We start from the raw sequence: 11,586 nt of genomic DNA, 5'->3' as shown, positions 1-11,586 counted from the left end.
GACAGAGAGAAACACAGAGACAAAGAGACAGAGGCAGGGAGAGACAGAGAGACAGAGGCAGAGAGAGAGAGAGAGCGACATATGGAAGGAGAGATGAAGAGAAAGAGACAGAAGGCCAGAGTGACAGAGACCAAGGGACAGTTCCACAGTCAGGGACAGGAAATCCTGCAAAGCCGGGCGGCCAGGCAGCCCCAGCCCAGCACTCCTGGGGCTGCGCTCTCTGGGTAGCTGGGCTTGGAAAACGGGCTGCCCCCCATGCATATCTATTAGGCCTGGGGGGTGGGGGTTGCTCAATTAACCCTCCCTCTCTCCCTCTCCTGTTTCTCCTCCCCCCTTCTCTTCCTCTTCTCTCCCTCCTCTTTCTCTTTCTATCTCTCTCTGTATTTCTGTAACTGTCTCTCTGTGTGTCTATCACTCTCTCCCTTTCTTTGGAACCACCAGTTAACTGTCCTCTCTCCTAGAATAAGCAACCTGTGTGTGCGTGGCACAGTCCCAGGCCATCCCCAGGCCTACTGTCTGTTCTACGGAAATGTCCACATACTATAATCAAGAAAAAAATTTTAAAACCTCCCCCATATTTCCCAAGTGTCTCTGCACCGTGAGCCTCAGTCTCCGCGAGGGAAACCCCGAGGCATTTCCTCAACACCTGCGGACGGAGGTGTTTTCCCCCCGCATCACAGTAAAAGCCAACCCAAAGCAAACCAATGCTGGAGGTCACTTTTTGCAAGCAGTGAAGAGTCATTTCTCTGAGGGTGGGTGGCCAAACGCTGCCCCACCCATGCCCGCCCACTCGCCTGCAGTCGCCAGTCTTGCCAGGCTCGCTTACGTTTTTCCTGGAGACTCCTTCAGCCAGAAGAGGTCATCACTGGTGATCCCATACTCCATAGCCCCTTCCACCTGCCAGGAATCAAAGAACCCACGTGAGGATCCCACCACTGGGGGTTTTGTGACTTTCTCAGAGAGAAAACACAGTTTTTCAGACACAGCGCCTGGCCCAGAGCAGGCACGGCTGGCTGAATGACCCCAAGCTGAACAGAAACACCAACTGGAGGGAAGCCGGCCTTTCCATTTCTCGTCTTGTCTGCCCCCCTCTTGGGCATTTCCTGCAGACTAGACACCCTTGAGGGAAGGGCCAGAGGTCTTCCCTCGATTGTCCCCTCTGCGTGCTCCTCGGGGCCCTAAGCAGCACCCTCCCAGGGCACATGGGTGGACGTGGGTGTAGGCTCCTCTTTTGCTTTCATGGTCTCCTGTGACCCTGGTTTATGGGGACCGGTAACAAAAGACCCCTTTCCCGCTACCTGTGCACCCCTCTTTCTCTCCTAATCTCCAAACGCCCATTTTGGGACACCTTTGAAAAAAGGGGCTTGTGGGTAGCAGCCCGGGACCACTGAGGAGTGAGGGTTCAGGAAGAACACCGCTCAGGCGGTATCGGGTCAGTGTGAGGGGTGGTCCTGGGTGCCAAGGCTCCTGTCTGGAGGGAAGAACCTGTGATTGCTGTGGTCTGGGAGGAGCCCCTCTGCCACTTCTGGGTCACAGAGAGCAGCTTGGTGAGCTGAGAGGTCAAGGTCACACAACCAGGACGGGTCAGCCACAGGATGTGAACTCGGACCTTTGGGCCCCACTCCGCCACACTGTCTCTCATTCTCTACCATGCTAGGCACCTGATACGAAAGAAGTGTCTGAACGCCCAAGAGACAACATCATCTCCAAAAGAGTGAGGGGCGGCCGAGAGCGCAGGTCAGGCTGAACTTGGAGCAGAGTGAATGATCATTTCATCCTTCAAAAGCCCCAGGAACAAGGGGAAATTCTACCGGTTCTCACAAACCAAGAAGTGGCCGCCACAACTGAAATGGGAAGCCTGAGAGGAGAAATCGAGGCACCATCTGGCAGGGACGCCAGGCTTGGGGAGAGAAGAGTGCCAGGGGTTCGAGGAAGGACATGCGGAATCCTACGGCCTAAAACTGATGCGTGGTGGCCTCTCACCCTGGCTGTGCCTGAGGCGTCTCCAACTCACCCTGTGTCCACCAGAACCCCTTGGTGCCGTGGCCCCTTACCCCGGCTCCGGTCACTCGGGTGCACAGCCCGGCATCGGCCGCCGCTCCTCACAAAGCCAGTCCGTGGACAAATCTTGCTCAGTCTCCCTCCACGGCACCTAGGCTGCATGCTGCCTTCTCTCCCCTCACACCCGGCTTGGGCCTCGTCAAACCTTCCTGGACTACCACCACAGCCTCTCACGGGTCACTGATCTGTACACCAGGCCGGCCTCCTCTCAGCCGCCAAAGGAATCTTCCTAAAGCGTAGGCCTGACCGCAGCATACTGCATGCACCTCCCCCCACCTTCCCCAGAGTTCAATCTAAAACCCCTTGGAGCACCCAAAGCTCTCTCCGCCCCTGTGATGCACAGCTCCCAGGCTCCTTCGAGCCTTGGCTGAAAGCCCACGTCCTACAGGCCTGTCCTGGTCCCCATGGCTGCTACGAACTTCCCTTCCGACGTGACCTTCTGTCTACTCTGAATACAGGGCCTGGTTATTTACATGTTGTCTCTCCCATCAGAAAGTGAGTAGGGATTGTTTCATACACGGCTTGGAATTCTGTAGGTGCTTAATAAGGGTTCTAGGGGAAATCAGCCTAGGAGGGACAGGAAACTCCCAAGAATGAAATTAAAAAGAAACAATTCTGATGAGGAGGAAAAAGGAGGCCTCAGGAAAGTGGACCCATGTGGATGTGCAGGCAGCTCCCCATCCAGGCCGAGGGCAAGGAATGGAGGATGAACACAAGAGCCCAGTGTGGTCCTGGAGTCAAAGGGCTGCCGGGCTGAGGCCTTGAAAGCCGGCACGATAAAGGGGGCTGTGGCGAGCTTTACCGAGTGACTGAGGAGGAATGACGGGGTTGACCCACAAGCAGGCCCACGGCCCCTGGGCACAGGGAGAAACCCAGCTGCTCAACACGGATTCTGCTTCTTTTCCTCAGCCCAGGACAACGGGCTGGAAGGAATGGAACAAAGATGGCGGACGGGGGCCAACATCCCGGAGAAGGCAGGAGGGGATGAGAGGGCCCTGGCGGCCCTTGGCGAGCTCCAGGCACCGTGTCCGGGTGAATCCCATGCCTGGGCACAGAGAGCTGGCCGTGTGACTGCTGAGTCGGGAAAGATCACGGAGAGAGAACTGGAAGAGGGTGAATAAGTGGGAAAAGAAGGGGTCTGCCAACCCTCGGCCAGAGACCCGGACCACGTTCTAGAAAGGAGCGTTAAGGAGACGCTGAGTGAAGATAAGATCACGAGCAGGGAGGCGGCTCCCGCCTTCTCTGCTGCAGCCATGACCCTCTCCTGCTTGTCTTGTTCTGGTGCACTCCGTTACAAGGGCTGGCGGGAGGTCCAGAAGTGAAGGTGACCAAAACCAGGGGGCAGATGAGGGGGCTGGGAAGAGGGGGAGGGGGGAGGAGGGGGGGAGGGGGGAGGGGAGGGGAGGAGGGGGGGGCCCCACCACAACAGAACTGAATACACCGCCCATGTGAGGGAGGAGAACGTGGCTGGGGAATCTGGAAAGGAGCCCAAAGCAGGCAAAGCCCCAGAGAGGAGAGAGATCCCAGGAGGAAAGCGTGGTGGGCAGTGTCCAAGGCTGCAGAGACTGAGAAGGACGAGGAAGGAGGCAAGGCCACGAAGAGAGCCCCAGAAGCTCGGGAAAGGGTGCTTTCTGACTGCAGGGCTAAGCAGTGAGAGGAGGGGAAAAGCGCCAGCTCGGGCCCCACCCCCAGTGATTGTTCAGATCGGAGCTCGACCACTGAGAAGGACGTGAATAAGCCAGAGAAGGTCTAGAGGGAAAAACAAGAATGAAGGGCCTGGGGATGAGTCTGGCCCAGAGAGGCTGGAGGAAGGCGCTAGTGAGCTGTCTTCATGTGCCTGAAGGGCCATCGGGTGGGAGGAAGTTGTTTAGGACCAAAGGACAGAGCCAGGAGAAGCAGCGAGGACGGGATGGAGACGGGGGCGCATTCCAAGGAGGCCGACGCGGGCTTGACATCAGCAAAGTCTTCCTAACAAGGAAAACTCCCCAAGGGGAAGGGGATGCTGTGACAGGTAGTGAGCTCCCCATCACTGGAGGTCTTCAGAAAATCCTGGATGACCGACCAGAAGCATTGTGGGGGGGAATTCCTCTGGTGGTCAGGGTGGCTGACCACTTAGTGGCCATCAGGACACTAAGGTCCCTCCCAACTTGGAAATCATGAGACACTAAGTTGGTAAGAGACTGGATGTAGGTCGGATGTCCAGAGAAACTTCCTAACAAGGAGTTGCCCAAAGGGGAATGGCATGCCACGGCAGGTAGGAAGCTCCCCATCCCAGGGCATCCCAGCATCGGCTGGATGACTCCTTGTTGGGCGTGACGTACGGTGGATCCCTGGGCAGGTACAGCTCGGACGAGAGGCCTCTGAGGTGCTGTGACATCCCAGGTCAGACGTCCAGGAGGCAATGCCCCAGCGCTAACCAGCCGTGCCCTCCCCGCCCCCCGCCCCCAGCACAGGGGCTGCCCACGCTGAAGGGAGTTGGCACAAAGGTGAGGCGAGGACAAGGTCACCAAGTAACCAGTAGAAAGCACTCACGTCATCAGGGTACCTGGGCCTCCCTCCTGTGGCGAGGACGATGTAATCGGCGGTCACCAGGGTCTGGAAACAAAAGCAGAGCTCGGGTGAGCGAAGTCACCAACGCTCTGTGCGCCCAGCGCCAGGGCCGCCACAGCAAAGTGGGAGGGAGGCAAGGCGGCTCTGCCTGGGCACAGAACCAGCTGGGAGGAAGCAGGGGCCTCATCACCCCAACCCACAGCATCGCAGGCTCCCTAACTCAGCCACCGGGCAGGGCCGTGGTCAGACCACTCCTGGAGTGGTCTAGGAGTCAGGAAGCCCCAAGTTCAAATGTGGCTTCAGACACTTTCTAGCTGTGTCACCTAGCACAAGTCCCTTCACCTCTGCCTGCCTCAGTTTCCCCATCCGTACATGGGAATCATAACAGCACCCTCCCAGAAGACTATGAGGCCCAGGCTTACAGGGCCCTAACAATTCGCGCCCTCTGCGATCAGCAACTCACCTCTTTTCCTGCTTTGGTGAAACCCCGCACCGTGTGGTCATCCACAAAACTGCCTTGGATATTAAAATATTTGACATTCCTGAAAAACAAAAAGGAGCCTTTATGTTCCGCAATTCAACAAAAAATAGGTGAAGCCGCTACTATTTACCAGGTGCTGGGGAGACAAAGGCAGAAGTGGCAGGCTTGCCCTCAAGGAGCTTACTGTCGCCCTTCTCTGAGAGGCGCAGGAGGCGATGACAGCACATGCACAGGGAGCCATCGCGCCAGGAGACCGCCCCCCCCCCAAAGGCTCGAGACAAACCAGGAGAAGGAGGGGCTACTTCAGGGCTCGACTCAGGGCCGCCCCTTCTCCAAAGCCTAAACCCCCACCCCCAGCCCCTAAGGAAAGAGAACAATCTTTTTCTTCCCAGATAATTTTAAAAACTAACATTGGAAATGGTCAAAGGATATGAACAGGCAGTTCTCAGATGAAGAAATTAAAGCCATTCATAGTCATATGAAAAAATGCTCTAAATCACTATTGATTAGAGAAATGCAAATCAAAACAACTCTGAGGTACCACCTCACACCTATCAGATTGGCCAACATGACAAAACAGGAAAATGATAAAAGTTGGAGAAGATGTGGGAAAATTGAAACACTGATACATTGTTGGTGGAGTTGTGAACTGATCCAACCATTCTGGAGAGCAATTTGGAACTATGCCCAAAGGACTATAAAAATGTGCATACCCTTTGACCCAGCAGTAGCACTTCTAGGGCTGTATCCCAAAGAGATCACACAAATGGGAAAAGGACCCATATGTACAAAAATATTTACAGCAGCTCTTTTTGTGACGGCAAAGAATTGGAAATTGAAGGGATGCCCATCAACTGGGGAATGGCTGAACAAGTTGTGGTATATGAATGTGATGGAATACTATTGTGCTATAAGAAATGATGAGCAGGCAGACTTCAGAAAAACCTGGAAAGACTTGCATGTACTTATGCTGAGTGAAATGAGCAGAACCAGGACAATGTTGTACATAGTAACAGCCATGTTGTGTGACGACTAATATTGATAAACTTAACCCTTTGCAGCAACACAAGGATCTAAGACATCTCCAGAGGCCTCGTGATGGAAAATGCTCTCCACATCCAAAGAAAGAATGATGGAGTTTGGAAGCAGATCGAAGCATACTATTTGCTCTTTTTTCTCTCCTGTTTTGTTTTGTTTCCTCTTTCTTGTGGTTCCTCCTATTGGCTCTAATCCTTCTTCACAACATAACTAATGTGAAAACATGCTTAATAGGAATGTGTAAGTAGAGCCTATATCGGATTACACGCCGTCTTGTGGAGGGAAGAGGAGAAATTTGAAACTCAAAATCTTATGGAAGTGAATGTTGAAAACTAAAAATAAACAAATAAATTGTTCAATAAAAAACAAAACAAAACATGTATATATAACATAAAACTAGCATCGGTCGCCTTTACCGCTCACCAAGCTCCATAGAGAAAAGCCAGAATATTTCTACTGTGAAAACAACTTCTCCTGCACTCAGACTCTGGGGCCATTCTTGTCCTGGAGAAGGGACATTTGATTGGGGAGGGGAGATAACTGAGGAAAGGACGGGAATGGGGCATGACCCAAGAGGGAGGCCAGCAGAAACCTGCCCTGCTGCGACAAGGGCTGTCCTGGGAAGCCCAGCCACCCCGGTCAGTCTAGTGCGGGCCTGACTCTGGGGCCTCATGGGCCAGCCCCTCAGACTCATCCTCCATCTGATCAGCCTCTGCATCTGCTCAGCTCTCCCTCCTCTCCCACAGCTTCCACATCTGCCCGCCTCTCTCTACCCACATGCTTCATCACCTCCTGTCTTCTCACTAACACCCCGCTTCCAGGCTCTCCCTTCCTTAACACATCCTCCACAGAGCTGCCGGAACCTTCCCAGGCACACGTCTGAACGTCTCACTCCCTGCTCTCCTCAACAATCTTCAGTGGCTCCCTATTTCCCCCAAGATATGATCAATCAGTGCCGCCAATTACCAACCATGTGTCAGAGAATGTGTGAGGCCCTGGGAACGTGAAGAAAGCAGTAATCACCCCCACCAAGGAGCTCACGCCCTGGGGCAAACGGGAAGCAAGCATGTACAAAATAGCTTGTAAAATGTGAGGCCACAGGGTTGGGGGGGAGGGGCAGAGAAATCCAGAAAGGCCTCCCAGAGGAGGTGACGTCTGAAACGAACTCTGTGGGAAAGAAGGGAGTCTAAAATACAAACTCCTGAGTCCTAGCCACACCTGCCCTTCCATCATGCCACATCGCTCCCTCCCACACACTCGCCATTCGAAGGGTCCCACCTTGGCGCTTTTGCGCTGGCCGCTCCCCTCCCCTGCTCACACACACGGCAGCGCCTCCTTCCAAACCTCCCCCTTGTCAAACCCTCAGCCTCCTTCCTTCAGGCCAGCTTCACTTCCCTGCCCCGGTTATCTGGCATTTGTGTGGAAATGTTGGGTCCCCTCAGTGCAACAGAAGGGCCTTGAGGGCAGGGATTGGGGAGGGCTTGGCACGTCCCCCACATCCAGCATAGGACCCTGCACAAAACAAGGAGGGGGTAAGGAAGGAAGGAGGGGAGGAGGGAAGGAAGGAGGGGCAGGAAGGGAGGGAGGAAGGGAAGGAAAACCAGGAACAGGTGCTGAGATGAAGGTGAAGCCACCAGACGGAGAAGGGGGCACAAGGAGCCTTCTCTCCCCACCCCCCCCGCCCACCATCTTCCCTGGGAAGTGGAGCCAGAAGGAGCAGAAGGCCAGGTGCTGCTTCGGAGCTGGTGAAAAAGCCCGGCCCACGCCTGGAGGGCTGGCCTTCCTCAGCCACTCAGCCCGCGAGAGAAGTCCCGGTGTGTGGCTGACGCCCATGTGAGCCCTTTCCTGCGGCCGTCCCCTGGCTGTGAGGCCTGCTGTGAGGCCTGCGGGAGGCAGCCCCGGCCCAGAGTCAGTGATAACACCACCACCTCCTGCTCCTGGAGCCTGTAAGGTCTGCAGAGTGCCTCACACACATTCTCTAAGCTGAGCCTCGCTGACAACTCTGGGATGCAGGTTATCCCCACTCTACAGAGGAGCAGACTGAGGCTGACAGAGGCGAATGACTCGCCCTGGGCCCCGGGGGCAGCTGGGTTCCTGCATTCACACAGAGCTTGTCCCCCGCCTCTGTTACTCAGAGTCTGCCGGACTTTCACACAGATCCCGCAGTCCGCCGGGCACAATAAGGGAGCCCCATCTCCGAGGCTGATTTTATTCTAGAGCGGTGCAAAACAAGCAGCTGAAGAATGGGGGTGGGGATGGGTCTGTCCCTTCCCTTCCCCCCCTTGGGGCCTGGGGCAGCTGCGTAAGCCCGGCAAACCTCGGCCTTCTCACCTGCAATGGGCACGATTCTGCCCAGGCCCGGGAGGGCACCCAGGCAGACAGCCCCACCTGGGCCGCCTTCCAAGGTTCACGGCAAGTGGTGACAAGGCCCAGGAAGTGGCCTGAGGCTGGCGTGTGGCAGGCTGAGGAGCTGGGTTCCAGTCCTGCCTTTCAGACTCCCCTGGGACCTTGGCCAAGTTGCTTCCCTGCACATCAGCTATGAGCTGAGTGTGGGACCCCAACCCTGTGTCTGCCACCCCTGTGCACCTGGCATCTGTCCCTGCCTTCCAGTTCAGCTTGGGGGCCAGACAGGGAGAAGCAGTGATCTCCCCTCCACAGGGCTGGGTACCCAGCAGGAAGCCAAGGGCCTGGCCTGGGCCCCAGCCCACAGGATGAGAGGAGGGAGAGGGTGGTCAGAGAGGCCCAGAGACAGGAGGTTTCCTGGCAGCCGCAGAGCAGAAAAAAAACAAGTGTGTGCATGCCTGTACGTGCACGTGTGTGTGTGTGTGTGCGTGCACATGGGGGGGGTCATATGGGATGACACAGGCCTACGCAGCACTAGCAGTGACCGATCCACACGCTGGCCAACGTCAGGCCCACAACTCCACACCCGTGCACACCTACCGCTCCTGCAGCTGCACCCGGTGGCCCCAGTTCAGTGACTTGACGTGGTTTTGAACCGCTGTGGCCATCTGCTGCCTGGTGGAGAAGGGAAAGGAGACAGTCAGGTCCAGCAGTGGCAATCAATCAGCATTTATTAAGCGCCTACTGTGTGTTGCGGGTCGCTGGCCCTCTGGCTGCCAGCACAGACCTGCGTCTAAGACGATGGTCACATCCCGCAGCTTCCTCCTGTCTGCCTATAAGAGCCGAGCAGGTCCCCTTGTGGGGTCACGGACACGCCACCCACAGACCCACAAGCCGGGGGGTGCAGGTTTTACAGCCCTGCCTCGGGCCTCTGGTGCCAGGCATGTTGGGGAAAGTACAGGGAGGCTGTTCTGCTCCAGGAAAAACGGGATGCTTTCCTTGGCTTTGAGCCCCACTGAATCCCTGCTGGACCAGCAGAACGAATGAGCGTCAGACACCCCCTGAGCTTGAGTCTGCACCCAAGAGCGGTCTGCGGCCATGTGGGCCCAGGACCCTCTGGCCTAAGGGCTCCCTCAGGGTCCCACATCATGAAACCACCTGGCTGGTCACACATGCCACAGACAATTAAGCTGCCCTGTTTGTTGATCAACTAACTGATGACTCCATCCAGCAGCTGTGGTTGGCGCAGCTGTATAAGAGTCAAATTCTCTCCCAATGGCCAGAGGGGGCTTGGGGAAGGCTGGAGCCAGTGGGCCCTGGACACGTGCCACCCTGCAGGGGTGAGACTCCGTGAAGCCCACGTCCAGGAATGCAGGCGGCAGCGGAGAGGAAGCCTCCTCTGGCCCTTACCAGTTATGTGGCGCCGAGGGGGCTACGTCCCAGCCGTAGTGGTGGGCGTCTTCGAGGGCGCCTCCCAGAAGAGCCGCATGATGCATGAGCTTCTTGGGGATACAGCCCACGTTCACGCACGTGCCCCCCAGGCCCCAGCTGGTGCCTGAAAATGAAGAGGCAACATCCTCCTTATTACCATTATTACAACACAGAGACAGGCCTGAAGAATCCAACCCTCGCTTCCACCCTGCGGCATCTGTCAATCTCCTTGCCCTTCGAAGATGGAGGAGGTCTTAGCGTGTAGAGACAACGCAGCGCTCTCCACCACGACTCCCTGAGGCCCCTGCCACGCTCCGCCCCCACACGGGGGCTCTTAGCAGATGAGTCGCACTCGGGACAACTGGACCATTCCCACAGACAACTCGAATGGCGCAGCATGCAATTCACCAGCATGCCTACTGCATGCACCAAGCACTCTGTGAGGAGCCAGGAGAGAGGACGCTCCCACCACTCACGTCCCTGCTCGCATGGGACCCAGAGATCCAATCATGGATGGCTCATGAGGATCTGGCTCTACGGGACCATGGCAGAGAGGTGGAGAGGAAAGGAGGGCCCCAGTGGAGGGCAGCAGGGAGCGGCAGGTGCTCCAAGGGTCAGCAGGAGGTTGGGCACAGGGAACAGGCCAGACCAGGGCCCAGGGGCGCAGACACGGCAGGCCGCCAGCCCGGAGGGCCTCGAATGTCAGGCCTCGATGCTCCCGGGTGGCCCTGGGGGGTCTGAGGTTCTGGAGCAGGGCAAGCCCACGACCAGACCCGCCAGGCAGCCAGGCGGCTGCGGGGACTTGTGTTTGAGGTTTCCGATGAAAAGGAATGTAAACCACATGGCAGCTCTGGGTCCTCTCTAGATGGTTCTCATCACGGAAGGACAGGAAAAATGACCGGTGCCACAGCGTGGCACTTGCAGGGATTCCTCCTCGTTGGCTACCTGAGTCCCTTCCCCGAGCAGAAGCCCCTCCTTTTCAACAGGCCCGGGCTGCACGCACCCACACACCTCACTGGAGGTCTAACGTCAAGCTCAACGCCTCCCCCTACACCTGCCCTTCCTGCGCCTGGCCCGGCCGCCCTCACGGCTCATATCCAGCCCGGTGTGAGCCTTCGTTACCCTAGCCGGACTATCGCCCTGGCGTCCGACCCAGCCCCCCGTCAGTGTGAAATTCCCCATTCCCTGCCTGGTGGAGCCAAGGGCAACCCTGAAAGTGGAGAGAACGCCCGGTGTGGACGCTGGACATGGCCCCGAGTCCAACACAGAATCTGGGGCCTCTGTGCTCTGGGGGCTGCTCTATAGGAAGCCCCCTCCAATGCTGCCATCGCCCTTAGCACAGAGACCTTTACAGGGCAGACAGCGGCGGGCTCCCTCTTACCTCTGGGAGAAGGAACCACGTAGTCCATGATAGCCACCTTCTTTCCATGGTCAGCAGCTTTGAAGTTTGAGAAAAAGAGAGATGGGGGGGGGAGAGGAAAAGAGGAAAAGGGGAGAGAGGAGAGAGAGAGGGAGGGAGAAAACAGAGAGAAAAGAGGGAGGGAGAGAGGGAGGGAAGGAGCGCAAAGAGGAAAAGTGGGGAGGGGAGAGAGAGAGGGAGGGAGAGAGAAAAGAGGGATGAGAGAGGGAGGGAAAGAGGGCAAAGAGGAGAGGAAAGAAGGGAGAGGAGGAAAAGAGGAAAG

General features: G+C 56.7%; 1 protein-coding gene across 6 annotated transcripts in view; it reads right to left on the bottom strand.

Moving 5' to 3' along the window:
- The window catches only part of TXNRD2 (thioredoxin reductase 2), a 95,684-nt gene that overhangs the window by 76,779 nt on the left and 7,319 nt on the right, over positions 1-11,586 (bottom strand). For all 6 annotated transcript variants that reach the window (XM_027859393.1, XM_027859391.1, XM_027859392.1 and 3 more), the window contains exons 3-8: positions 11,286-11,342; positions 9,884-10,028; positions 9,074-9,148; positions 5,075-5,153; positions 4,594-4,656; positions 827-897 (exon numbers count right to left, since the gene is read on the bottom strand). In XM_027859393.1, the coding sequence (XP_027715194.1) occupies positions 827-897; positions 4,594-4,656; positions 5,075-5,153; positions 9,074-9,148; positions 9,884-10,028; positions 11,286-11,313 (461 nt within the window). In that variant the 5' untranslated portion in view covers positions 11,314-11,342. The remainder of the gene's footprint in view (positions 1-826; positions 898-4,593; positions 4,657-5,074; positions 5,154-9,073; positions 9,149-9,883; positions 10,029-11,285; positions 11,343-11,586) is intronic.

The sequence above is a fragment of the Vombatus ursinus genome, unplaced genomic scaffold (genome assembly GCF_900497805.2).
Source record: "Vombatus ursinus unplaced genomic scaffold, bare-nosed wombat genome assembly UNPS02014167.1, whole genome shotgun sequence".
NCBI lineage: Eukaryota > Metazoa > Chordata > Mammalia > Diprotodontia > Vombatidae > Vombatus > Vombatus ursinus.
This window is presented reverse-complemented; position numbering and strand designations above follow the sequence as displayed.